General features: G+C 47.5%; 1 protein-coding gene across 1 annotated transcript in view; it reads right to left on the reverse strand.

Moving 5' to 3' along the window:
* Positions 1 to 27,497, reverse strand: part of LOC146867188 (beta-microseminoprotein-like) — an 88,351-nt gene that overhangs the window by 36,340 nt on the left and 24,514 nt on the right. The window contains exon 3 of the mRNA XM_085603774.1: positions 10,053 to 10,155. Coding sequence (XP_085459900.1) covers positions 10,053 to 10,155 — 103 coding nt within the window. The remainder of the gene's footprint in view (positions 1 to 10,052; positions 10,156 to 27,497) is intronic.

The following is a 27,497-nucleotide window of genomic DNA, read 5'->3' on the forward strand; positions in this document are numbered from 1 at the left end:
ATCGCAAATTACCACCAACTTGAAGTTGGTGGTAATTTGCGATTCCTTAAGTCCAAATTGCACTTTTTCTGTGCTTTTTACATTGCATTTAAGGAATCGCAATTTGCGATTCCTTAAAAGCAATCGCACAATAGGGAATCGCGAAATTTCTGATTCCTTATTTTGCGAGGGATGGTTTGTGTCATACATATGACACTGCTGTTTTGCGATCGCAAACGCCGAAATTCTGCGAATTTCGGCGTTTGCAATCGCAAAATTGCATTTCATACATATGACCCTAAGTCCCCTAAAGTGAACAAAATACACAGAATGCATCCTTACTCTTTTATATTCCTTCTGAACCCCCATGGGAAGGGAGGCACAATTGAGGAAACAGATACATGTGGTTTGGATTCCTTTCTAAGTGATTCTTACTTGTAGTTTATTTCAGACCCTTGTTACTCTTATAGCGCTGAGCCATGAGAATTTCGAAACCCCATAAATAGTTTTAACTCGTATCAATAAACAGAATATTAAATACCCAGAGTAAATTTGTTGACTCTATTTCGAACAGGCTATTGAACAAGAACAGCCCAGAGGAGTATTGCAAAGATGCTTTGAAGAAGTTGGATAAAACAATATTATACTTGGACTCCTGGCTGCCCTTTTGATTGAGGGCCAGGCATACTGATGGACAACCAGGCTTCTTGGGCAAATATTACGTGCTCCATAATTTCCTAGTTTTGCTTCTTTTTAATGGGCCCTCACAACAGGCTCCTTGGGTTCTCTCTTCCAGTGGTCCCCTTTCTCCCAACAGTTTCAGCATTTCTCTAGCTATCCTATTGGGCTTCCCAACTAAATTTCCCATTTAGAGTGAATTCTATGCTGAGGATATGCACCTTTTCATCAAATTATTCCCGATCCTTGGGTCCTTTGCATTAACTCACTTGCTTTAAGCAGGGATATGTTTGGATGTAAAATAGATAACTGCAGCAAAAGACTCAACATACCTTCTTTGGACTAACAGAGAGCTTGACTTTCCAGCCTCTTCAGCCTCCTCTGCTCTTTCCTGTCTCTCTCGAAGATATTCCTAGGGTAATAAATCTGAGAGTTCTATTTGACCATAATATGCCTATCAAGTATCTACGCCGAAGGAGGGGCTGTAGTTCAAAGGCGGTGCACCCACTGGACACACAAAGTCCATAACAGCCTTTCTTGACCTGAAAAGTCAAGCCTTGGTGATAGGGGCATAAATCTTTTTTTGAATCAATTACTGCAGCTCATCCTGTTTCTGCCTCCAAGTTACACTTATCTAGCACCTACAATGGGTGCAGCAGTTCGTAGTTTGATGGTCACTTAGTTCAGAACAATACTCCATGCATCAAATTCCTGAAGGGGGTCTTCACTGGCTTCCTCCTGGACGTCACAAGGATTACCTTTAAACTAACCCTACTGGCTGCGCAATGTTTTCAGAATTATATCCCCTCTCTGTTTCTGAGATATATTCCTTCCTAAGCCCTGTGCTGCTCTACTGTTTACCTTGTGTCGTTTCCTAGGTTTCGCAGATACCCGGCTGGTGGGCATTCCTTTCCTGTGATCACAGCCAGGCATGGAATGCCCTTCCTCCCTCCATCCTCCCTGAGCCACAATGTCTTAAATTCCGCAGCTTTTTAAGAACAGCTCTGTTTCACTAGTCTTTGTTCTGATACCTTCTCGTCTTACATTATTAGCGCCAGGACACCTTCAGGTGATCAGGCGCTTTACAAATCAGATAACACAACATAACACAACACAACATGCATTAACCTTGCATCATCTGCCAGCTCTGGGCTAGAGATTCTCTGATTCGCAGGTACTAAGGAACAGACATCTGACTCTTCAGGTCCTCCCATCCTTTAACCATCCATGCAAGAAGACTGATGAACTTATTCCTCATTTAATCATATGAACTCACTCCTACAGTTTCAGAAAGATATATTTGTGGGGGGGAATCTATTGTGGGAACTCTCTTTTCTGATTCCTTCCTTCCCATCGCTACCACGCACTTAAAAGCAGCGCTCTTCACATTTTCTAAAGAAATTTTATTAGGAACGCCCAGATTGACCAATTTATTTTCACACAATTCTTTCAAATCTGCCAGTAAGCAACATAATTAGCCATTCAAACGTTACAATTATGTTTACGTATCCCTTTTAAAATTGCACTCAGTTACGATTGCGAACATGCTATTAGCGGCCTGGTCTCCCTGAAGTGTAAAAGTATCCACAGTGTGATCTGAAAGGGGGGAGAGACCTTCCCCCCACACCTACACACACCTGGCATGAGTGACACAAGATGCTGCTGACGGCTCGTCATAGGGTGGCTCTCTGCCATTCTGCTTTTTACCTTACAGCACATCACTGCTTTTAGAATGATGCTCCTCTCGAAGCGTGCTTGGTGCCCCTCTGAGGTCAGTTCATGCCCCTGAGGAGGGGGGGGCAACGCCCCGCCCTCCTACGGTATAAAGTCTTCTGCTTTAGAGGAACACAAGGAGACTCATCGGCTTATCTAGTGCAGCGCGCTAGAAAAATTCAATCTGGCACTAGAAGCAGCGACAGCATTCCTTCTGGACATCATGAAATGAAGGGCGCCACCCCCCTAAGGGGCATGGCGCCGTTAGAGGCAGCAAAAGCGCCGACAGACGAGAACATCCCTTCCGGGTCACATAACCCGGAAGGGGGTCGGGGCTAAGGAGCCGAAAGCGGAAGGGCTCAAAGGGGAGTAAGGCAGGCGACCCGGAAGCGGTCTTGTGGCGCGAGGCTTGAAAAGCCTACGAACTCGGAGACGCCCCCTCTTTTGTCTTCTCGCTTGCCAGGGTCGGAGGTCGCAGTCAAGTTGCAGCGGTGATTACGGGGCCCACGAGCGACGCTTCTTCGTCGAGGCTCCAACCGGCTGCGTGGACAGGTGAGAAGGCCTCACAGTGTACAAAATGCGATTTTAAAATGGTTTTAGAATACGATTTAAATGACGTTTTTAGTATTTAGAAGTGCCCCGGGTATGCGGCGGCAGAGCCGAGCGCGTTAGTTGGGCGGAGCGTTTTTAATTAGAAGCGGAGCGTCTTAGCCGTTGCCTCTCTTGCGCGCCCGCGTTTCTCACCAGTGGAGGTAGTTGAGTGGTAGAGCGCATGCCTTGCATGTATGAGGCCCCGGGTTTAATCCCTGACATCTCCAATACTTTTGGTTACTGAATCACGGTTGTTTTTTTTTTATTTATTATCGTTTCCGAATTTGTGCCCCTGTTATGCCTTTGTTCGTGCCTCGGTGTACACAGCTAGTGACCTCAGTACTTGTTCCGCATGCTCTTTTCACTTTCTCGTGCCGGGGGAGAGGATGTGGTCCGTCGGCTGCGCTGCCGCCCCTGGTCCGGGGAACGAGGGTTCGGGCCTCGGGGTCGCGTCCACGTCATGTGATTATAGATTAGGTGATTGAATCTCCCAGTGCCTGCTTGCGTGTGGAAAGATGCGGTGCTGTGTGGGGCGCTCCAATGCCATCGGGTCGAGTTCGCGCTATATAAATATGCATTTAAAAAAAAAAAAAACTTGCACAGCAAAGCAGATTGTATAGGGGCAGTTCTCAGGGCTCATGAGTGCTTTAAGAGTTAGGTTCTTGATTCGTCTGAGTGCTACCACAATTTCAATGGAACTGTATATAATATGTACTTTAAGTAATGCAATGTGTTATAGAAGGTGCTATTTACACAACATAATTTATTGCTTGACGCTAGTGGCCAGTGTAATCGGTAGGACTTAAAAGAGGACGTCTAATCTGGAACGTTAGATGCAGCACTGCGGGGGTCAGTTGTCTGAGAGTATCACATGAGTGAGAGCCTTGGTGGTCTTAGGGTACGCCATATGCGAGGCCCCAGGAAGCGCGCACGCGGCAGTTCTTAACACAAGAGTGTTTCAACATTATACCGGACGGTTGCAGGACACACTGGGCATCATTATGGGGTGTAACTAACTTTTCTATTTCTCATTAAGTGCAGAATGCCGCCAAAACGGTCAACGAAGGGCAAAGGGGCCCAGGCCAAAAAGGACGAGTTTATGGCGCTGACGGAGCTGCTGGAGGTCACAAAAGAAAAAGGAGTCGAGTGGGCGCTGATGAAATTAAAGGAAGGGGCAGGGACGGCCGCCCAGGAGGATTCAGGACGGGGCAAGCGAGCCCGGCGCACACCAGAAAGATTTAAAGAAACATCAGGAGGAAAGCGTCCCAGAGTTGGGGTTTCTCAGGCTACATCGTCAGGTGAGAAGGGAGCTATAGAGTCAATAGACTTGGTTACGAACTTTGCGCAAGATGCTATAGTCGCTCCCACAGATACAAGCGGAGGCCCCAACTCGCTGAATAATGCGTCGCCAGCGGGCGTGACACCCGGCTTAAATGCGGAAGCACCCGGGGCTCAGACAGTTCCGCCACCAGTGGTCGCTCATCCTGGCAGCGGCATTGCACAAGTGTGGGTTCAGTCGGGGGTTTAGCGCAATCCCCAGGTGTAATGGCAACAACATCGACCGGCCAGGCCTTTAACAATTGCCCTGCGAGCACGATGGCCCTCCCACCGGCTTACCAAGGTTTTCCGGGGGCGGTGGTTACCGGGCAATTCCCAGGCAGGGTGACGCCAGCGCCGCAAGGGCCACCGGTCAGCAGTGGCCCTACAGTCGCAGGGGCAACAGGTAACACAGTGCAAGGGGCGGTGGGGCCGGGTGTGATGGGGCAGCCTGCACTCGCTTACAGTCCCTTGATCTACGGTTCAGCCTCCATGGCTCTATCGCCCTCTGCGGGCATCACATGGCACGTGCCCCTGGACACCAAAGAGAAGATACTAAAGGGAGAGTACGTAGACGTATTCGACCTCATTAATGCCGGGGTTGTCCCAGGTAAAAACAGGGTAGGAAAGGAGGGGGATTACAAGCAAAAGAGGGCATGGGTGGAATGGTCGATAAAGAATTGGATCACAGGTTTTGCCATTTATGCGGCCATCATGGCAGAAAGGTACCCCGCGGTGGCACCCCAGTTGTTTAGTTATATTTCCCTGATTCATGGGGCGGCTTCCGAATTCCCGGGGACGGGGTGGTTACATTATGACACTAAGTTCCGCCAAATGAAGGCAGTGCGCCCTGAGATAGCTTGGGACCAACGTGAAATTAATGTGTGGCATGCGGTGTTTTATTCTACGGTCCCCACGAACAAGATTAGTTACCCGAGCCAGAATCAGTCCTTTCGGAGTGACAGACGTGCAGGGGATAAGAAACAGGCCTGCTGGCAGTACAACAAGAACGAGTGTACCAGGGGCGCTACATGCAGATACAAGCACTGTTGCTCCTTTTGCGGGGGTCCTTCCCACCCAGAAACCAGATGCTTCAAGAAATCAGGAAAACCAAGAGACCAACCGCCCCACAATGCGACCAAAGGTCGGCCCTCTCAACCATCCGAGAAACCTGCCAACTCCCATTAGGACTCATGTACTGACACACCTCCTTAGCAAATATGGTAAAACGAAAGAGGCGCAGTTTTTGCATGATGGTTTTATGTCTTGTTTCCGCATCCCTTCATCGGCCACCCCCTCCAGTGTTCCGCCGCGCAACCAAAATTCAGTGCTGCAGAACATGGAGGCGGCGGATCAAAAAATCAGGAAAGAAATAGCCTTGGGGAGGGTGGCGGGACCTTTCAAACAGTGCCCGAAGCCCGATCTTATATGCTCACCCCTAGGTCTAGTGCCCAAAAAAGAGGCAGGTAAATTTCGTTTGATTCACAATTTGTCCAGCCCCTCAGGTCTTTCTGTTAATGACAAGCTCGACCCAGATCTATGTACGGTGCGCTATACAACATTTGATACCGCTATACAAAAACTGCAGGCACTGGGTGGTGGAGCCTTAATGGCTAAGTCAGATATCGAGTCAGCTTTTCGACTATTACCAGTTCATCCTGAAGATACAAAGTTCTTGGGTTTCACGTTCAAGGGCGAATTTTTCATTGATCTCTGCATGCCCATGGGGTGCTCTATCGCTTGTGCTGTATTCGAGACTTTCGCCAGGTTCTTAGAATGGGCAGTTCAGCATTTCCTGACATCAGTTACTTCTTATGGGGTGGTACATTACTTAGACGACTTCTTGTTTATGGGCCCTCAGGGGTGTCAGTCTTGCAGACAGGCCTTGCTGGCTTTCCAGCACTTGACCAAAGCATTGGGCGTGCCGCTTTGCGCAGAGAAGACAGAAGGGCCTACTACGTGTTTGACATTCCTGGGCATTGAAATCGATACTAGAGAAGGGGTGTGTAGGCTTCCACAGTCTAAGGTGACTGCATTCAAGGCAGCCATCGACGCCTGCCTGGGGGCCCGGAAAGTGACACTACACCAATTGCAAGTCTTAGTGGGGCAGCTGAACTTCGCCTTGAGGGTCATACCGATGGGCCGGGCCTTCTCTAGGAGTATCGCAAGGGCGATGTCAGGGCTTCGCGCCAAACACCATCACACTAGGTTGTCAGCAGAGGTAAAGAGCGACTTGGCCATTTGGAAAGATTTCCTGCAAAACTTTAATGGGTCAGTGATATGGCAATTGCCCAGCAGTTCCAATGTTGAGCTAGAATTGTTCACAGATGCGGCAGGCAGTGTGGGTTTCGGCGCAGTGTTAGGTCCTAAATGGTGCATGCAGCACTGGCCAGAGGAGTGGGTAAGGCACGGTCTGACACGGAATATCACCTTCCTAGAACTGTTTCCAATCATTGTAGCCTTGCATGTGTGGGGAGATATCCTGGCTAATAGGCGCATCGTGTTCTGGTCTGACAGCATGTCGGTGGTGATGGCGATCAATAATCAGAGAGCGAAATGCACCTGGGTGCTGCGACTTCTAAAAGAACTAGTGGTGCAATGTTTACGGCACAATGTTTTATTCACTGCTAGGCATGTACCGGGTGTTGACAACAGCGCGCTGACGCCTTGTCCCGTTTTAAGTTGGCAGAGTTCCGCACCCAACGGCCGCAAGCAGACAGAGAGATGACGAACCTCCCAGCGGGGCTATGGAAGCTTGGTGCCCCACTGCCACTGAATTGATAACTGCGTCCCTGGCCCCCAAGACCAAATGTATGTATGAGAGGTCTTGGCAGTTATATCAAGGGTACTTAAATGGGGAGGGGTTAGCGGAAGTGTTCTCGCCTTCGAGTGTGTTGGGGTTCATAGTACACCAAAGAGCCAACGGGAAGTCAGTAGCAATGATGAGGAGACAATTAGCGGCAATAGCTTTGTTTGCCGGGCTAGGGGGGGCCACAGACCCAACAAAAGATCCCAGGGTGCGGAGAGCTATGAAGGGCTGGGAACGTCTAAACCCGGGGGTCAAGGACAGTAGGAGACCCATAGTCGTAAGCAGGTTGGTTAATATCCTGGAGATTCTGCCCAAGATTTGCTTTTCGCCATACGAAGTGCAATTATTTAAAGTAGCATATGCGCTAGCCTTTTTTGGGGCATTCAGGAATTCCGAATTGGTTCCCTCCTCTAAAGCTGACAGGGTGGGGGGTATATGGTGCGAAGACCTAATCCTGTCTGGGGAAACCTTGAGAGTCAGGGTCCGGAAATCAAAGACAGACCCCTTAGGTAAGGGCATTTGGTCCCAGCTGACGGCTGTGAACGGTGCTATATACTGTCCAGTAAGCCTGACGAGGGAGTTCCTACAAATCAGGCCTCAGGGAGGTGATGGGAGGTTCCTTTTGCACGCTGACGGGAACCCTCTCACTAGATTCCAGTTCGGCAGGGTATGCAAGCTTGCCCTGATTAGTTCGGGTGTAGACGCAACGGACTTCACGTCTCATTCTTTCCGCATTGGTGCAGCCACCACGGCGGCGGGGCTGGGGTTACCGGAAGAGACAATCAAGAGGGTAGGCCGTTGGAAATCTAGGTGCTGCGAGCGTTATGTTCGCCCGCAATTAGTTTGAGTTGTCAGCGTTGCCTCCTTTGCCTTGCATTGTCCCGCTTTGACCATGTGCCATCTTCACTACTCTAGGTACTACGACTCGGAGGGCCCAAATACGTTGGTGCGGCCACTCTTTTATTCGCAGGGTGGGACGTGCCTTCAAGAACTCACGTGAGGAGAAAAGACAGGAGTTAATCGGATTCAGCCACCATTGGGTTGGGGTAGGCGGTCAACATTTAGCGGAAGTGCCGAGCGATTTGCGGAGGGCCTTGAATAGAGGTATGCCCACCCCCGATCTACTAGTGATTCATTCTGGAGGCAACGACATGATCCCCGAGGGCAGGAGAGGGGTAAAAGAGTCCTTGTTCTCAGTCCTCGCAGCGGTCAGGAACATGTTCCCCAATACCTTATTGTTATGGTCTGAAATTATACCTAGGCAAGTTTGGGCGCGAGGGGCTCCTCCGAGGGCATTGAATAAGTCAGTAAGGAGATTGAACCAGTCAGTGGCGGAGATCTTACGGAAATCAAGCATCCGGACCATAAGACATAAACTGATACAAACCTCAAGGCCAGAACTCTATGCGTCAGATGGGGTACACCTGTCCGAGGCCGGTAATGACTTATTTTTACAGACAGTGCTAGGAGCCATCACGGAGGCTTTCGAGCGAGGGGGGGGAGGTCGAGTTGGCCAGTAAGCAACTCGCCCTGTGGCGGGGTCCTGAACAGGAGAAATGACAGGGACTCCGTTAGTAGGTGCCATTTTGACCCCAGAACAGGTCTAAAAATCATTTCATGGGCTCCGGGCTGGCGAGAGATCTGGGGCTGACCTGCTGGTGGCTCTGGATTCTCTAGCTCTACCCTGGAAGCCGTCGTTGGTCACAAGTGGTGGCAGATTATTTACCTGCGGCTCTGTTGTCCGGAGGGCGGTCAACCTAAGGAGAGCAGGCTATCTTGGTTGTGGCCTGCTGGCACAGCCCGAAGGTCAAGCAAAGGCCCCTTGGAGAGCGGGTTGTAAATATAATTTTAATGCGTGAATTTGAAGAATTTTTGGAATGCTGTGGTGTTTTAAGAAAGTGTTTTTAAAGATTATACAATAAATAAGACTGACCAATGGTAGGATTGGCCATGAAGTTTATTCAATAAAACTTACACACTGTGAAGACCAAAGCTGACTCAGGTGTCTCCTTGAGAGGGTGAGGTGAAGATGGGGCAAGTAAGGCGGGGGGCAAGTGCGCTTTGAATGCCTTCTATGAAGGGCGCCACCCCCCTAAGGGGCATGGCGCCGTTAGAGGCAGCAAAAGCGCCGACAGACGAGAACATCCCTTCCGGGTCACATAACCCGGAAGGGGGTCGGGGCTAAGGAGCCGAAAGCGGAAGGGCTCAAAGGGGAGTAAGGCAGGCGACCCGGAAGCGGTCTTGTGGCGCGAAGCTTGAAAAGCCTACGAACTCGGAGACGCCCCCTCTTTTGTCTTCTCGCTTGCCAGGGTCGGAGGTCGCAGTCAAGTTGCCCACCCACCCATCCCTGAAGCTAAGGTTTGGGGTATGCGGGGTCCTGAACAGGAGAAATGACAGGGACTCCGTTAGTAGGTGCCATTTTGACCCCAGAACAGGTCTAAAAATCATTTCATGGGCTCCGGGCTGGCGAGAGATCTGGGGCTGACCTGCTGGTGGCTCTGGATTCTCTAGCTCTACCCTGGAAGCCGTCGTTGGTCACAAGTGGTGGCAGATTATTTACCTGCGGCTCTGTTGTCCGGAGGGCGGTCAACCTAAGGAGAGCAGGCTATCTTGGTTGTGGCCTGCTGGCACAGCCCGAAGGTCAAGCAAAGGCCCCTTGGAGAGCGGGTTGTAAATATAATTTTAATGCGTGAATTTGAAGAATTTTTGGAATGCTGTGGTGTTTTAAGAAAGTGTTTTTAAAGATTATACAATAAATAAGACTGACCAAAGGTAGGATTGGCCATGAAGTTTATTCAATAAAACTTACACACTGTGAAGACCAAAGCTGACTCAGGTGTCTCCTTGAGAGGGTGAGGTGAAGATGGGGCAAGTAAGGCGGGGGGCAAGTGCGCTTTGTATGCCTTCTATAAGTGTATACATTTTACTCTGAATTTTTGTATTTCTTGTTTTTCATAACACTTACAGGGAACAGCATCGTGTGCCTGATGAGGAACAGGAGCATCTCATGCATTCCTTTGTTCTAGTTGTTGAACCGAATGGACGCAGCTTGCCGTCTATGAAGCAGCCTAGAAAACAAAGCAGGAATCAATATTCAGTCAATTCTGCCATCCAGTTCGTATCTAGCCGGTTCTCTGATTTTCTCTGCTATGGTGCACCAGCTTTCATACACATTTGGATTGTTGTATTCTTGTAATTCTGTTCTTTTCTGGCATTCATGTGCTTTCGCGACATTTATGAAATAATTATTTATATGAAACAACATTCATAAACCAGATCTGCTCCCACTGTACATTTCAAGCAGCTGTTGCTGATGTGAACCTCAGTGCGGCGAGGAAAATGTATAGAACATTTGGTTGAATGCAAATACATCTCAGCAACAGCAGATAGTGGGCACTCCGTGCAAAATGTACATTACGCTGTAGTAATCTTGTGTATATCAGTAAATTTGGCATTACTCTTTGCACACAAAACAATCCTGAAATAATGCTATTACGGCACTTCATGTAATTACGAGCTGTTGCTAGAAAAAAACTAGAGCAAGTGAAGACCACTTTCAGAAAGTTCATTAATGTATGAATACTACTCACTGGACTTGTTGGAATGCATTCTGCTTCGGGGACTTTTCCACAGGGGACTATTATGTCAACCTACTTACACTTTCATTAGTGAGTGCTGGTCCTCCAACTCATGTTTTCATTTTTGGGGCAGTGAAGAAATTCCACTTTGCCACTATTTACATTATAATATGTTGATTTATATCATTGGAAAATTCATTTAATTTAATTTTATATAATGTTTATATCAAACCATGTATGTTATCATATGTGATTTTATATGTTTTCCGTATTAAATTTGTGAATTTTATTATTTGTTTACTTTACTCATTTCTGTACTTTATCAGTTTGAACTGATAGTCTTAAATATTGCCTGGGAATTATACTTTCCATTGTGTTCATTTTTGGGGCAAACATATTCAGAACAAGCACAAGGTTTACGGCCATCTTCCAGAAATGCAGGATTCAAAATTGAAGGAGCAGATACACTCTTCGACGCTGTAGACGAACTGAATGGTTTTGGCATTAACCACTTGAGTGCCCATGACGAGATGGTCTCGTCATGGGCCGCGGTTGCGCTGTGCCCATGACGAGACTATCTCGTCATGAACCCCGCCCGCTAATGAAAGGGCCGGCACAGGGCGGGGAAAGGGCGGGGCACTCAAGGGGTTAAATCTTGGCCACCAGAGGGCTATAAACACTGCTTCCCTCGGCCAGTACTTAACTCGCCAGTTCGCTGCCATATGATCACCAAGACGCAGGCCAAGGAGTTGAACATCAACGTGGCTGCCATTGCCTCTCCAGTCTCGGCCCATGACGTTGTTTAGAGTTTGGTGGAGCCGGAGCACTGTTGGGAAATGTCAGTGAACCTGCCCCGCGAAACGCGCAGCTCACCTGCCCTAGTTGGGGGTAACAGTGGCTTTCTGATGCCAGAACCACATCTCGCCCGCTGTTGGAAAGTTCTGACCTGTGAGCTTGTCTACCACAGAATCGTGGCCTTGCGCTTTTTAGAGCAGGGTGACCATCACTAAATTTCCTTCCTCTAGACGTCTAGGTGAGACATGACAGTCTAGGGCAGGGAAACCACTCAGTGACTCCCATCCAAAGGCAGAAAACTCCCTGCACATCTGTCTCAAAGATTTATTTTCTCAATATTGAATTACTACTTTTGGCAGTTTGTTCTTCAAAAAGCAGAACAAAATCGGAGGTGGGCCGCCAACATGGCTAACTAAACAAGCATTGGCATAGCCAATAGGTCTCGCCTTTGGAACCTTATAAGTAATTAAGTTATGCAGTACTTATAAGGTCCCAAAGGGGAGACCTACTGGTTATGCCAATGCTTGTTTTTTGTAGCCAGCCGGTGATAGCGTTTGCAGCACCAAGCATACAATTCACTGTGTTCCTTTATTCGTAAAGCACTCACAACCAACTAAATTATCATTTTGCAACATAGTAGTGAGAATTATCATGTGTACCTGTAATGTTATCTGGGTATGTGTGCCAATCTGCATAAATCAGTTTGTGTGCCCTTGCATCTGTGTAAGATCTCCGTGCAACTGTGTTTGTCCTTCCCTTTGACAACCCCATACCTACTCGTTTTGACAATGCTTGTTTAACACCGCGATTTAGAGGTTAAAAGTTGTGTTGCTATTTAACGGCGATTTATGCAGAGTGCATCTTTTTCCTAACGAGACCGTTTCCATATATTTTATTCAAATTTAAAGTTGGTATACTTCATCATCATCAACATACAGAGACTCTAATAAAACGGTGCCTCTTTGTAATTAATACCATTCGTGAAATCAGATTTCGCAGTATTTTCCTGGAAGGAAGAAACCGAGAGGCGGCATAATCTCGCCACAGTGATGAGAGAGCGTGTGTTCTTACTGCCAAGGACAGGAAGAACTTGAACCAGGCGACGGCGGCAAAATAGTAAAGAAAACAACAAAAATAAAACATGCTAATCACAAAAGCGTGGTAGGCTCCAGGCAGTCTTTCTAGTTTTCAGAAATGAAATAGCAAGGGGGCGTGGCTTGGCGCCTGCGGGTGATGGTGGCGCTCGAGTAGAGCTCCGAGGCGGTGCTGAGAGACGAGCCGGTTCCTGCTTACGTCTCCTGAAGGTGACCGACTGCAGAAGTGTCGGAACATGTCCTGACCTCGCCAAGCGTCATTGAGACTCCTTTCATGCCTTTGTGACACGGCAACTGGAACTTGTAAGTCCTGACAAGATTCTCTCGTATACGCCATCTTGGATTCGCTAAATGACGCGCGTTTTGTGGCGGTTATTTCACCGTTAGCCAAGCGCTTTGAATGCCTAACTATACACTTTTAATGGGCTCATAAGCTACCCATCTGCTTCTGCTCCCTTGCACCGAGTCTCTGCCTTATGGAACTGCTCGTCCTCTGTGCAATGCAGTCACAGCGTCCCTTCACGAAGTGCCCCTGCTCCACATGACTGCTACTAAGCTGTTCTCCAAGGCATAATTTCATAGTTGTTATATCTGCACTGCTCTCTGAATTCGCCTATGAGTGGTGAGGTGTCTATATGAAGCATGCCTGGTTGCTCTCTGCTATTGGTACCATTACTCACTGCGGATTCCTGAGAGGTGTGTCACGAGACACTTCATGTCATCCTCTGTCATGTGGATTAAACCCGCTTTACATTATGCGGTGAGCTGATGCCAATTCTGTGCAATATATGCCGTATACATATTACCTTGATTTCCCCATGAATGGCTTCATTTGCTTTTTCATATATGCTTTGACGACTGTTCTTACTTAAGTGCTATGGAATTGGCCGCATTCCTCTCATAAAATATTCAGTTTCCCCCGTTTTACTGCTGTGCTATATCCTGTGTTGTCTTCATTTTTGCTCCTGTGACATCTACTGTGTCAGTCACTTCGCGACTTTATTACATGGGTAGACTTAAATCAATGTCGCACTTGCCTCGTTCGACCAAACCCCAGCTTGTGAAGAACTCTAAGGTTTTCTCTGCTTTTTCGCAACTGGAAGACTCTCTTAATTCGTCTGGCTCAGACACGCCAATGGATTCTTCCAAGAATACGCTGGATAATTTTAAATCTACCACAAAAAGACTCAAGTCAAATTCTCTTTCACCTCCAAAGCACTCAGGACCAGTGTCCATGGAATTGTTGTTAGAAGAGATAAGGTCCTTGTGTCCTTTCATGGAAGAAACCAATATTAAACTCCAGGTCCTTACGGATAATTGGTCGCAAATGGAAACTAAGGTAACTTTGATTGAAAAATCTGTTCAGTCGTTTCAAGAGACATCCTCTGTGGTCTCAAACCTAAAGTCTCAAGTCTCAGACCTTCAACAGCAAGTGGAACAGTTGGAAAACAGGAATAGGCGCAATAACCTCCGTATTTATGGCCTGGTTGAGGGACTTGAGGGATCTGATCCAATCGCCTTCTTCAAGTCGTTTCTTCCCAAGCTTTTGCATCTGTCATCGGACAAGGCCCTTAACATCCAACGTGCTCACAGGCTGGGTCGACCACCTTCTTCTGCTTCTTCCTCACAGAGACCTAGAGGGGTCATTATTTACTTTTTGGAATACACTGACCTCTTGATGGTTCTAGCGGCGGCTAAATCTTCTCCGAATTTAGCCTGGTCTGGCACGCCCTTGTTTTTCGCACAAATCTATGCTAAAGCCACAGCCACCCGTCGCAAGGTTTTTCTGAGCCTAAGAGCAGATCTACGGGCGATGGGTGCGCGATATGGCCTTTATCACCCATGTCTATTTAAAGTTACCTATAACAACAAGACTACAACCTATGAAGACCCAGTGCGCTTACAAAGTTTCATCAATGCGCACAAGTCGTCTGCCATGGATGCCTCCGGATCATCATCCTTTGCCCATGGATGACTAATGCTTTCATAATCCTTATATGGCTGTTGCATTTTATCCTGTACTTTTTCAGAGACTCTCTCTTAGTTGCAGTTCACTTGAATTTGTCTGATTTTCCAGAAGCTTACTTTGCTGGCCTGTTATTGTTTATGCATGATGATTGTCCCTTGTTTTCTTGTTAGTCATGGTTCCCGCATGATTTCCTGATTTGTTTCAATTCTTGTTCTCCTTTTTCGTCTTACAGGAATTTTTCCCCGTGTCTGATGATGTCTCTTGGTCCCTGCCTTGCTGCTCCTGGATGTGCTGCCCCACCCATGTGGTTCCTCCCCTCCTCCACCCTTCCTCGTACCCTTCCTTCGTAGGTATGTTCTTTCTCTATTCCCTTATTTGTTTTCCTTGCGCATTTGATGGTTTTTCCCTTTATCCCTCCCTTCTTCCTCTTCTCTTGTTCGTATTCTTGTTCACATGTTTATATTTTAGCATGCTATCGTTGACTGAAATCTTTTGCTTATGTAAGAGTTGCATTCCTTGTTCCCCCTGGTGCACCTGTTCTTCAGTTTCTCATTTATCCTCTTCTTCTCTTCTTCTCCAGCATATCTACACTGGCTCTCTCTCTCTTCTTCTTTCTTTATGTCTTTTCTACGACACATGGGCTTTTCATTCTTTGGTCATGTTTTTCACATTTTTTGTAGATAGGTTATTGTTATGTCCTTGAATATCTTGTCATGGAATGTGAAGGGTATTAACTCCCCGATCAAGCGTCAAAGAATGTTGTCACACCTAGCCAAATTGAATGTTGATATTGCATTCCTCCAAGAAACGCACTTAAATGATGTAGAGTCAGTTAAGCTCAAGCGTGGATGGGTGGGTGAACTCTTTTACTCACAGGGTGATGGCAAACGGAACGGTGTAGCAATCCTTTGTCGCAAGTCTCTTTCATTTCAGGTTCTTACCCAAGAGTCGGATGTTTCGGGTCGTTAGGTTTATGCCAAGCTATCACTCAGAGGTGTTCCAATTTCCCTTCTTAATGTTTATGGCCCAACTACGGGTGAGCCCTCCTTTTGGGCTGATTTTTCTCCACTCCTAACTAAATTTATGGATCACAACTTTATTTTGGCGGGGGATTGTAATCAACCTCTGGATCCCTTTATTGATAGGAAATCCATGGCCCCCTATATTCCCAACAAGCCCCATAAGCTATTTAGCCATGCTATCTTACAGCATAAGTTGGTGGACTCCTGGCGCCTTTGCAATCCCAAATTGCGGGAGTACACCTTCTACTCTCCCTGTCATCGCTCCCAGTCAAGACTTGATTATGTTTTTGTCTCCCACAACCTTGCTCAATCACTATTACATTCCGAGATAGGCCCAATATTGCTTTCGGATCATGCTCCCGTCCTTACGAGCGTTGATGTGTTCCCTAAGGTCAATGGTCCCAGAAGATGGAGATTCAATAACTCGCTCCTAACTGATCCCAAGTTTACGGCTAACTTCACTTCCTTTTTTGATGAATTTTTTCTGATTAACGACCACACCGATTATCCCGGAACACACTATCTGGGATGCTTTTAAAGCGGCTGCACGTGACTTTATCATCAGTTACGTTGCGAATAAACGCAGGGCTGCCAGATGGTCCACCAAAGAGCTCCTTTTAAATATTAAGAAGTTGGAACACACATATTTTACCTCCCACTCTGAGGATAGCTTGACAGCCCTTGTTGCTGCAAAACTGAAATTTAATGAGAAATCTACGGAGGACGCTTCCCTATACTTGTTAAATTTTATGGGGGCAGGAATAAAGCAGGGAAGCTCCTAGCTAACTATTTAAAGATTAAGCATAATAAGTTAAATATTGAATCTGTTTACGACTCTAATGACATCCTGAAGCATAAGGATGTTGATATTCTTGCTGCGTTCTCTCATTTTTATGAAACATTGTACACATCTGAAACTCAACCCTCTCCCAACTCCCTTGCTAATTTTTTCTCCACCATTCACACGCCACCCACTTTTCCTCTTGACCTTTCCTCCTTAGAATCTGACATCACACAAAAGGAATTGCTCACTGCTTTGCAACACCTTAAACTTAATAAGGCTCCTGGCCCTGATGGTTTTACCGTTGAATTCTATCTTCATTTTTCTAAGTTGTTGATCCCACGCTTGCATTCCCTTCTCCATACTTTTATTGCTCAAGGTGCTTCCTCAGGGACGTTCTCAGACGCTCATATCTGTTTAATACCTAAACCTGGGAAAGATGTACAATATTGCAAAAATTATAGGCCCATATCGTTAGTCAATATTGACTATAAACTTTTTGCTAAAGTATTGGCGGTCCGATTGGACCATCTACTTCCTGATCTTGTTGGTGAAGAGCAATCCGGGTTTGTTAAGGGCCGACATATTACGGACAACACTAGACTTTTATTTAATATTCTATCAAAGTCTTCCCGCTGTCAACACTCACTTGCAGCGATTGCCCTTGACGCCGAAAAGGCGTTTGATCGAGTTGAGTGGCGATATCTTTTTCACACCCTTACTTGGTTTGGCTTTGGCCCTAAGTTTATTTCTTTAGTTTCCCTGCTATACTCGCACCCTAGAGCCGCAGTAGTTGCCAATGGCCAAATTTCTTCTTATTTTAGTCTGGGTAGAGGCGTTTTTCAGGGTTGCCCCCTTTCCCCCTTTCTTTTCAATCTTGCTTTAGAACCCTTTTTATCCAGAATACGCCAAAACCCTGCTATCCATGGCTTTCAGGTTGCGGACCTTCATCTTAAACTTGCTGCTTATGCAGATGATATCTTACTCTTTCTTTCTAACCCCACGGAATCTATCCCTGCTTTTCTGGATGAAGTCCGAAATTATTCCTCCCTCTCTGGGTATAGACTTAACCATGATAAATGCGAGATCCTACCCCTGACCAAATTCACTTTCAAGCAAGAATTTTGTGATTCTCAATTTACTTGGTGCCCCCCCCCACATTAAATATCTGGGGCTATATATCACCCCCTCTATTCCTGACACTGTCTCTTTATGTTTGTCTAAATGCACACAAAAAATTACGGACCTTACTGCAAGGTGGCACCCCCTATACCTCTCCTGGTGGGGCCGTCTTGATACTATTAAAATGATGATTTCTCCCATCATTCTTTATACGCTATCCAATATTCCGGTATCTATTCCAATGAAGTTCTTTAAAAAGATTAACTCAACGTTATCTTCATTTTTGTGGAGCTCTAAAAAATCCAGAATGTCTCTTGCTAGACTTATTCGTCCCGCTTCTGAGGGTGGTGTTAACTTCCCTGATTTTCCTGCATATCAGAAGGCCTTTCTGCTATTACTGTTCCTTGCCCTTTGTGGATTAAGGTTGAACGTACTCTCCTTTCTCCATTTTCTTTTACAGAGTATCTTGCTTTTTCTCCTAAACCTTCTTTGATTCCTACTCCTATTCACAAATATACCCTTAAGCTCTTGCTATCTGGTGCCCCTGGCCCTCCCACGACTGTTGCTGATTTCCTCTCTTCCACCATTTGGCATAATAAATATCTTCTAATTGGTAATAAACCCTTCTACTGGAAATCATGGAGATCCCGAGGTTTGATATGGATCTCGCAGCTCTTCTCTGATTCCATCTTTCTCTCTTTTTCTGATCTCAGTTCTTCCTTTGGCTTACCTCTATCCTTTGTCCCTAAATACTTATTACTTAAAAATACCGTTCTAGAGGTTTATGAGAGGCTCTCGGGTTCTTCTTCTCCTTCCCCTGTTCAACAAACCCCCATTTTCCAACTCCACTCTCTCCTACGTACGATTCCCAAAGCAACCCCTATTTATAAATATCTTCACTCACACCAATCACTCAGACCTAAATCCAAGGTTGAGCTTCAATGGGAGATTGATTTTGAAACAGAATGGCCGGTATCTCTTTGGGATAAGATATGGGCAAAACTCCGTAAAACTTCCAGAGCAGCCTCCCTGACGCAATCCTTATTTTTTATTTACAACAGGTTACTTCATACTCCTTCTACACTACACAAACGCTTTCCTATTACCCCAGACACATGCTGGTCGTGTGGCTCCCCCAATGCTACCTTATTTCATATGATATTTCTCTGTAAATATGTGCATGACTTTTGGTTACAGGTGTGGGCTCAAGTCAATGTTATTTTTCATGCCTGTATTCCTTTTTCTCTCACCCATCTTTTCTTGGGTAGTTTATCCCCAGGTTGGGATAATGTAGATATGTGTGTTCGCATTGTAGATTTGTTATTAGCTGTAGCCTTTCAGCAGATTACTGTTAATTGGAAAAATACATCTAATATTTCTTTCAAAGAGTGGTGGTACAATGTCTGTCACAATCATAGACTCGATAATGCTTTTGTTTTTCCTGTTCAATTAGCAACTAAACGAGCAGACCTATGGCTCCCCATTACATTGTACTTAGATAAATGTGCTGCCCATTCATCTCGTCCAACGCCTGCTCAACAAGAGGTCTCTAAACCCCCATGATACCCTTTCCACATCCAAGATTTTCTAATGTACTGTTTTTTCTCTTTTTCTCTTCTTTTTCAAATGCCCATGTTCAAATGTTCAAATGCCCATGATCATTGGTTTTATTGTATATTCTCTCTTACATGCTACATTTTGTTATTCCCCTTTTCCCCTTCTTTCCCACCTTCCCTCTCCCTTCCCCTTCCTAATTGATGTTATGTATTGATTTACTCTTTTTTATTGACTAATAAAAATGTTATTGAACTTAAAAAAAGAAATGAAATAACAAGGCCGTGCGCGCGAGAGTGAGCACCAGGCCATATGTTTTGTGTCTGGGCACGATAATTCAAAACATATGGCGCCCATGCGGGTAACCGCAAGCAATAGGCCACACACGCACGAGCGTGTGGTCAGCTTTTTGAAGCAAGTCTCGCAGAGCAGCAGGCGAGACCTAAAAACTACTAATGAGAAGTACATTCATTATTGTCCTCTAGTTGTGACTGCAGTGTGAAGCAAATTTTACTACCACATCACATGGATACGGAGATATCAAAATAAAGTTGACTACAAGCATAATACTTCCTCACTTTGGTCACTTATTACTTCCCCCTTTTAAAACAGCACTGTGCCTCATAAAAAGTGAAGGCGGCATCTCAAGCGAGATTCCCAAGGGTGCTCAGTGGAATCTATCTATTGTGTCCCGGACCTGTCACCATAGGTGATTTTCTTCAGACTATGAGCTATCCTCTGAGTGGATGGATTCTAGAATTTGTCGGCTTAACCCAACCATAGATTTGCTTGGCATAAAACATTAACAAACCTTTACAACTTTAAATGGAGTCACCACCATAGCAACAGATCGACAGAAGAGAACAAGATCCTTGAGGCAAGGACATCTTTAGGCTAGTCAGCTCCTTTACCAAGCCGGCGGAGCTTGAAAGCACGATGCAGCCGTCCCCCTCATTGTGTATGAAGCTATCAGACTTTTTTTTATAGTAAAATCCTGAAAGTCTATAACACCTTTACAATGGTGATGGAGACAGCTAAAACAGAAGGAGTGGAAATCATAAATACTGAAAATACTTTCTAAAAATGTCTCCCTATCTCCCAACAGGAATCCCTGGCAGAGATCCTAAATTGTAAGTCAGGGTCCCTAGAGGATCCGTGCCCCCCTAAATTCTGGAGGGCTCTGGCTCACCCGATGAATGGTGCTCTGAATCATATGTGGAACACCTCACTATCCATGGGCATTTTCCCTGATGTATGGAAACATGCGTTGTTATTGCCCCTTATGAAAAAGCCCAATGTCGATCCGGGAGAGCTTAACAACTATCACCCGATCTCACTACTGCCAGTACCAGCAAAGATGTTGGAAAGGATGATACAGTGCCAGCTGGCTAATTTAATTGAAGGGCATGACATTTTGCATGACACGCAGTCCGGTTTTCGGTCCGCTTTAGTAGTGAGACTGCGCTGTTGGAGGTGGCAGAGTCAGTAAGAATGACTGTGGACGCAGGAGTATCAGCAATGCTGGTGCTTTTGGACCTGTCCGCAGCATTCGACACCGTGGATCACCAAATCTTGTTAGATAGACTCAAATTATGGTTCTGGGAGGAATGGTCCTCACCTGGCTAAGTCCTTTCTTAAAGACCATACGCAGAGGGTCGCTCTCCAACCATTTCAGTCGGAACCTAAGCCACTATGGTGTGGGATACCGCAGGTGCAGCCTTGAGCCTGCTGCTCTTCAATACCTATCTTGCCTTCCTGTTTTCGCTCATAGCAAATTGGGAAGTGAAGGCAATATCATTCGCAGACGGCACCCAGCTGGTGTTTTCCTTCAAGGATCATTCTGTGGACTCTACTAGGTTTAAGGGCTGCTTGAACTACATCGCCTGCTGGATGAACAACAATAAACGTAAGCTTAATGCAGAGAAGACAGAGGTGTTGTTCTTTGGCAAGGCATCTCATCCGGCAGCCGGACTTTGGTGGCCGGCGGAAATGGGCCTGCCACCTATACCATCAATCACGGCAAAAATCTTGGGCGTAAAGTGGGAAGCAGATCTTTCATTCGCAACTCAAGTATGGCATGTTGCAGCCTCATGCTTCGGTAAGTTGAGAAGCTTGAGGAAATTTCTACATCTCCTGTCGGAGGACTGTCATAAAGTCATTGTCCATTCCACAGTGACATCTCGGCTGGATTATGCAAATTTTCTATATTTGGGATTACCAGCCTATCTGATTTAAAGATTACAGATGGTACAAAATGTGGCTGCAAGATTAATTAGTTCTGTATTGGCACCACATCTCTCCGCATATAAGACAGCTGTACTGGCTGCCAGTTGCGAAAAGGATCGAGTTCAAGGCCTTGACAATGGACTTTTGGGCGCTGCATGGCAGATGTCCTAGCTACATTAAATACCGGTTATGCCTCTACCAGCAAAACGATCATTGAGCTCTCAGAACTTAATCTGTGAACCTCACTATGCTAAATCACGCATTGGGGGCAGATCCTTCAGGTGGTGGCGGCCAGGCTGTGGAATTCCCTGCCAACTAATATGAGCCTGATCTAATCAGAACTTGTGTTCAGAAAAACCTTGAAGACCTGGCTTTTTAGCCATAGCTAGAACTGTACTGATTCCCAGGATATCAGCTTGATGGATGGAGCTTGCTCTGAAGTCAAGAGCCTGCAAGATTCCAGCTGTCAAGGAGTAAGCAAGAACATAATCTGGGTTTAAGAGCTACTCCAGCTGTTTTATACATCAAGAAGGGGTAGCAATACACATTGCTCTTTGGATGAGAAAATCAAGACTTATACCACTAAACCATATCCTACAACCTACTCTGCCACCCAAACCCTCTCTCCTCCTCTTGACTTTTCGCTACTCAACCCTAATCACTCTCTTCTTCCCTCTCATTCCTCCCAGCCCCCCCACACTGATCCACCTACACTGATCCCCCTTCACACTGAGCCCCCTCACACTGATCCCCCTACTGCTCCACTAAGGACACCGATCTCTTGTTTTATCAATGACCCCTCCCCATAAACAAGATGGCACCCCTCCTCACTCTCGCCATGCCCCTTCATCTTCTCATAACACCCATCAGGCCCCTGGGTTTGCTGGCTCTCACCTTACTATTCACCCTCATTCTAGCAACCAGAACACCCCTCACTACCTGCCACCAGGGTTCCCTCCACGCCCTCCTCCTAGCCCTCTCTCTCCGTGTAACTTGGAACCTGCCCCTCTCCCCCAACCTCCTGGTTGCTGTGAAGCCAGTGGAAGCTTTGCGGTAGCAGACAAGCATGTGCGAATCTGGGAGTTCAAGATCACCCACGCTGCCCAATTTTGAAGCTCTTAAAGTTTCTTTAATAGAGTGGATTGTAGACAAGGTAACGAGTTGGTGCGGTCCAGTCTAGATCCAATTATCGTGGTGACAGCTGTTCTTTGTCCATCCTCTGTCACAAATGGAATCAGTTTCCTCAGGATTTTACAGTGGGAAAAAACCCACAAAGGAAGCTAGAGAGGACATCTAAGTGGCCATGGATAGAGCACTATCAATTTTTACACCAAGGTAGATTGGCAATTTCTACTGACCAATGTGTATCAAGCAAATGGTCTCACTTTCCATCCATTAATAATTAACTCTTCTGTTTTATCTGCGTGCACTTTGTCAATACTTCCCATTCAATTTCAAACAAATAAAATTAACTGATTAAATGCCTAATGGGAAGGTGGTTTATTGTCTTAGTGAATACAATTTGTGAAGAGTCTCCATACATACACATCTTACTTGCCAGATGGTGTCAAAAAAGTTACTGCTGGTCCTGGTCAAGATTCAGAATTGTGATATTATCTAACCGAGGCTGGCACTTCTGATGGTGGTTGGCAGGTGAAGAGTGAGGCCATCTGCTTTGCCTTGAGAGTCATTGGTCAGTATCTGTCGCTATTCTCTGTACTGGCCATACTAAACATGTCTGAGTGCACTACTGTGAGTAGAAGACTGCCAGTATGTGGCAGTGATCAAAATGTGATGGGAGGAATGCTTGCACTAAGTGTAAACAATGCCAATCACCCTGTGGCATTTCAACACACATTTTGCTCACCATGCCACTGCAGTTTGGACCAAGCCATATGCAAATCAGTCTTCACATACTTCAGTAAGAACAGTCCAGCCTGAGCTGCCATACCAGGTCCTCCTTGTGCGAAAATCCAAGGCCAGTTTCGCCTTGATTGGGGTTTCTGTCTGGCCACAGCACACATCTGGATACAACAACCAGTGCAGACATATAATCCCTTTACTACTTGGGACTCTTCAGTGAGGATACACCGGTATTGGTTGTAGGCTTGGTGAAGTTCTTTGTTTAAGAGTGAAACAATTTGTCTGTTAAGCTAGTCATAAATTCTTTGAGCAAATGATTTAAGAAACTTAATTGGATAAAACTCATTCTTTTTTTAATAAATCTGTTTTCATTGTTTTGCAGAGTTTACAGCTTACAGACAGGCATCAGTCATCAATTAACATCGACCATACCACAAAGTATTAGGCAAGAACAGATGAGCAGTACCGTGGAACAGGAGAACCCCCCTGCCGACATACAGTGGTGTGGTGGCAATTTGAACCATGATACGGTACAAGGCATCATGTTTTGGAAATATAGGCCCAGTGGTATGGTGCACAGAGTCTACGCAGAGTATTCAGGATACATGCAGGTACAGATAGTAACAAGAGAACATGAAAAGGGGGCATAACTTCGAGAACCCCCAATAATCAAGAACAGCAGCAAAGTCCGACATGTAAACGTGCATCCCGCATTGTTTCCCCATCGCTTCTGCCCCCCAACCCCCGACATCTCCCAGGCGGGCATCACCACACAGGAAACCCAATACTTCCCACTCTGAGTATCAGATAGTACACAGCCATCTACGTGACGAGCAAATGATCCTCGTTAGCGTATTCAGCAATCTCCGGGAAAGCACCTCCCCCATGCACAGGATGTCCCTCCGCAGTGTCCCCCCCAATTCGTGTCAAGGCCTGTAAGAGACCTTCCCATTGTGTCGCAATAGGCGTCTTCCGGAGTCCCAGTGTTTCCTCTCTCAAGATGGCTATGCCCTCCGCTTTGGGCCATGGCTGGAGCGAATACCTCCACGCCCGTGTGTGCGGCGGGTCTGGCACCTTCCAGCGTTTAGTGAGTAGCCATTTAGCCACCACCAGCCCCAAGTCGAGGAAGCGGGAGGTAACTTTCGTGGATGGCGTTTTGCGGAAGAGGTGCAGTAGGTAAACGGGCCATTCAAATGGTATGGTTCGGCCTGTGCATGTATGTAGCGCCTCTTGGATTGCCTCCCAGTATGGGCGTAGCTTGTGGCAGCTCCACAGCATGTGTACTAGCCCAGCTCCTAGCTCCGCGCAGCGGGGGCAGACCGTGTCTGTGCGATGAAAGTATCTTTTGATCGTTTCGGGTGCGAGGTATGCCCTGTGAAGTATAAACAGCTGTATTTGGCGGAACCGCATGTTTCGGGGTATACGTGTTGGACTCTGTAGCAACTTGCCCCATTCCTTATCATCTAGTGGCCTCGCTAGATCTGTTTCCCATTTGCGGCGGAGCGGTTCCAGGCTGATTGCTGCGTGTGTGCGTAGGAAGGCCACAAACCACCGAATCAAGTGCCTGCCCTGCCCCATAACATGGAGATACTGTATGGTGAGGTGTTGGCTCGGTTCCTCCTTCATGTCCCCCCAGCTAGCGGTCAATGTCGCAATCAGGGAACGGTGTCTGAGGAATTGCCCAGGTGGCAGGCTCGCCTCGTCCACCAGGAATTCATATGTCATGAGGGTGCCGTCCCGATAAAGGTCGCCCAGGGTCTGTATATCCGCTTCGTGCCACTCCACCAGTTCAGAAGCGGTGAGCGCCCCCAGCCCGCTGGGGGAGCCCTCCAGTGGTATGGCCGTAGCGTAGGGGACCAGAGTTCTAGTAAGGTAGAGACTGCGGCGGTAGCATTTGTAGGCCACCACCATGAGGAGTGGTGTCGGCGTTGAGGCTTTCGTGGCGGGGTGAAAGAGTTTGGTAATGTCAGCTAGAGAGAGGGGAGGTGCTTTGGTTGCAGTGTCGTCGAGGCCGCTGTCTGCTAGCCAGCAGACTATCCATTGTAGCTGCACTGCCACATAATAATGTTCAAAGCACGGCGCAGCCAGGCCTCCCTGGTCGGTGGGCAAGTACAGTTTGGGCAGAGCCATCCTGTGACGCGCATTACCCCAAATGAAATCCCGGAGCGACTGATTGAGTGTGGTGAAGAAGGCCGCCAGGATATATATTGGTAGGTTGGCAAAGTAGTACAGGAGACGGGGGAGTATCACCATCTTGGATAAGGCTACCCTGCCCGTGACTGTGAGTGGAAGCGTGTTCCAAAAACGCATTTGGGACTTGATAGCTGTTACAGTCCTCCCCAGATTGCCCTCAATGAGGTCCGCCGGTTGGTGATATATCTAAACTCCTAAGTATCGGAAAGTGTCCACTTTCCACTGTACACGCACGCCATCTAGGATATAGCCTGGGTCCGGGATATCCCCGCCGAACGCATAAAGGCAGGACTTGGTGGCGTTCACCCTAAGGCCCGAGAGAGCGGCAAAGTCGAGCAATATGCGCTCTAGATTGGCCGGGATGTTACTTACATCTCTGACGTACACCAAGAGGTTATCCGCGTACAGTGACACCTGATGCGTCGCGTCCCCTAAGGGTATGCCGTCTCTGAGTGTCGTACGCAGTGTCGAAGCTAGGGGCTCAATTGCCAGTACGAACAGGAGGGGCGAGAGCGGGTACCCCTGCCTGGTGCCCCTGCAAATTGGTATTGCGGCAGAGATGTAGGGCCCAGTTTTCACCCTCACTGTGGGATTCTTGTACAATAGTGCAACCATCTTGAGAAACCCCAGGCCCAGCTCGTAGCGCAACAGTACCACTGCGAGATATCCCCACTCCACTCAGTCAAAGGCTTTTTCAAGGTCCAGTACAAGACAACCCACCCTAGGCCACCTCTGTACACTATCCGATGCCACCCTAAAGAACCGCCGCAAGTTCAGTGAGGTACTGCGCTTAGGTCCAAAGCCGTTCTGGTCGCTGTGCACCAGCTCAGGTACTACCGGCGCCAGGCGCTTCGCTAACACCTTGGCGAAAATGTTATAATCCACGTTAAGCAGAGCCAGAGGTCGGGATCCCTGTTTGGCTTGAGCAGGGACACCAGGTAGGCCTCGCGCATTGAAGGGGCCAGGATGCGCTCCTCGAGAGCTGTGGAATAAAGGGCGTGCAATTTCAACACTAAGGACTCCCAGTAGGCTTTATAGTATTCAGCAAGGAGTCCATCCGGCCTCAGCGCCCTCCCAGTGGCCATGGAGCTGATCGCCTCTCCAATCTCCTCCAAGGTGAGGGGGCCGTCAAGCGACTCCAGGTGTTCTTTGGGGACCGTGGGCAGGCGGGCAGTTTCCAGGAACCTGTCCAGCTCAGGTCCGGAGCAGCGCCCCGTGGAGCGGTACAGTTGCGCATAATGGTCGGACATCACCTGGTGTATCTCACGCGTGTATACCAGTGGCCCCTCGGGCGTGCGTATGGCCCCAATCGGGGTGTGGGTGTTTTCCTGCCTGAGCAGCCAAGCCAACAAGTGACCCGCCCTGTCGGCTTTGGCATGAGTGCGTGCTGTGTGGGCCGTGTAATTGTGGCAACGCAGGCATTCAATGAGGTCTGCATGCTACGCCCGAAGGCGTGCCAGATGAGTGGAATGGCGACCTCCGCCCTCGCTGTCCCGTTCATATTTGAGTAATTGCAATTCGAGGCGGGTGAGTGACAGCGCCAGGTGTTTATGTATGTTCCACGTTGCACCAAGGCAGTGGCCCCCGATTGCCGTTTTATGGGCTTCCCACTCCACCAGTGCGCTACTCGCCGTCCCATAATTCAGTTCAAAATACTCCAGGATAGCCATCCTCAGGGATGCATGAAATTCCGGAAGCTCTAGCACGGCCGGTTGGAGACACCATGTGGTGACAGGGGGGCGACCGGGGTCCCAATTCAGCCGCAGCCTCGGGGGATTGTGATCAGAATGTGTCTGCCCCAAATACTCAGCATCCTCAATCAGCGGGGTCAGTGTTTGGGAGCCCACCACCCTGTCCAATCGCATGTGAAGGTCATGCACTGCGGAGTAGTAAGAATAGATACGGGCATCAGGATGTAGGCAACGCCACATATCTAGCAACGCCCAGTGCGAAAGCCATTCTGCGAGGGCCTGCGTGTTCGAAACAGCCGGTGTGGTTTGGAGGGGTGGAAAGGACCTATCTAGGTGTATGTCCAGTACCGGATTGAAATCCCCGCCCAGCAGCCAGGGGAGTCCAGCGTAAGGGGCTAACGACGTGGACAGTTGCACCAGGAATGAGGGTTGGTCAGTGTTCAGAGCGTAAATGGAGCCCAACAGTATTTGCTGACCGTTAAGTGTTCCACGAGCCAAAGTGTACGTGCCTGCAGGATCCAT

Source organism: Triturus cristatus, chromosome 1_2 (assembly GCF_964204655.1).
Source record: "Triturus cristatus chromosome 1_2, aTriCri1.1, whole genome shotgun sequence".
Taxonomy (NCBI): Eukaryota; Metazoa; Chordata; class Amphibia; order Caudata; family Salamandridae; genus Triturus; species Triturus cristatus.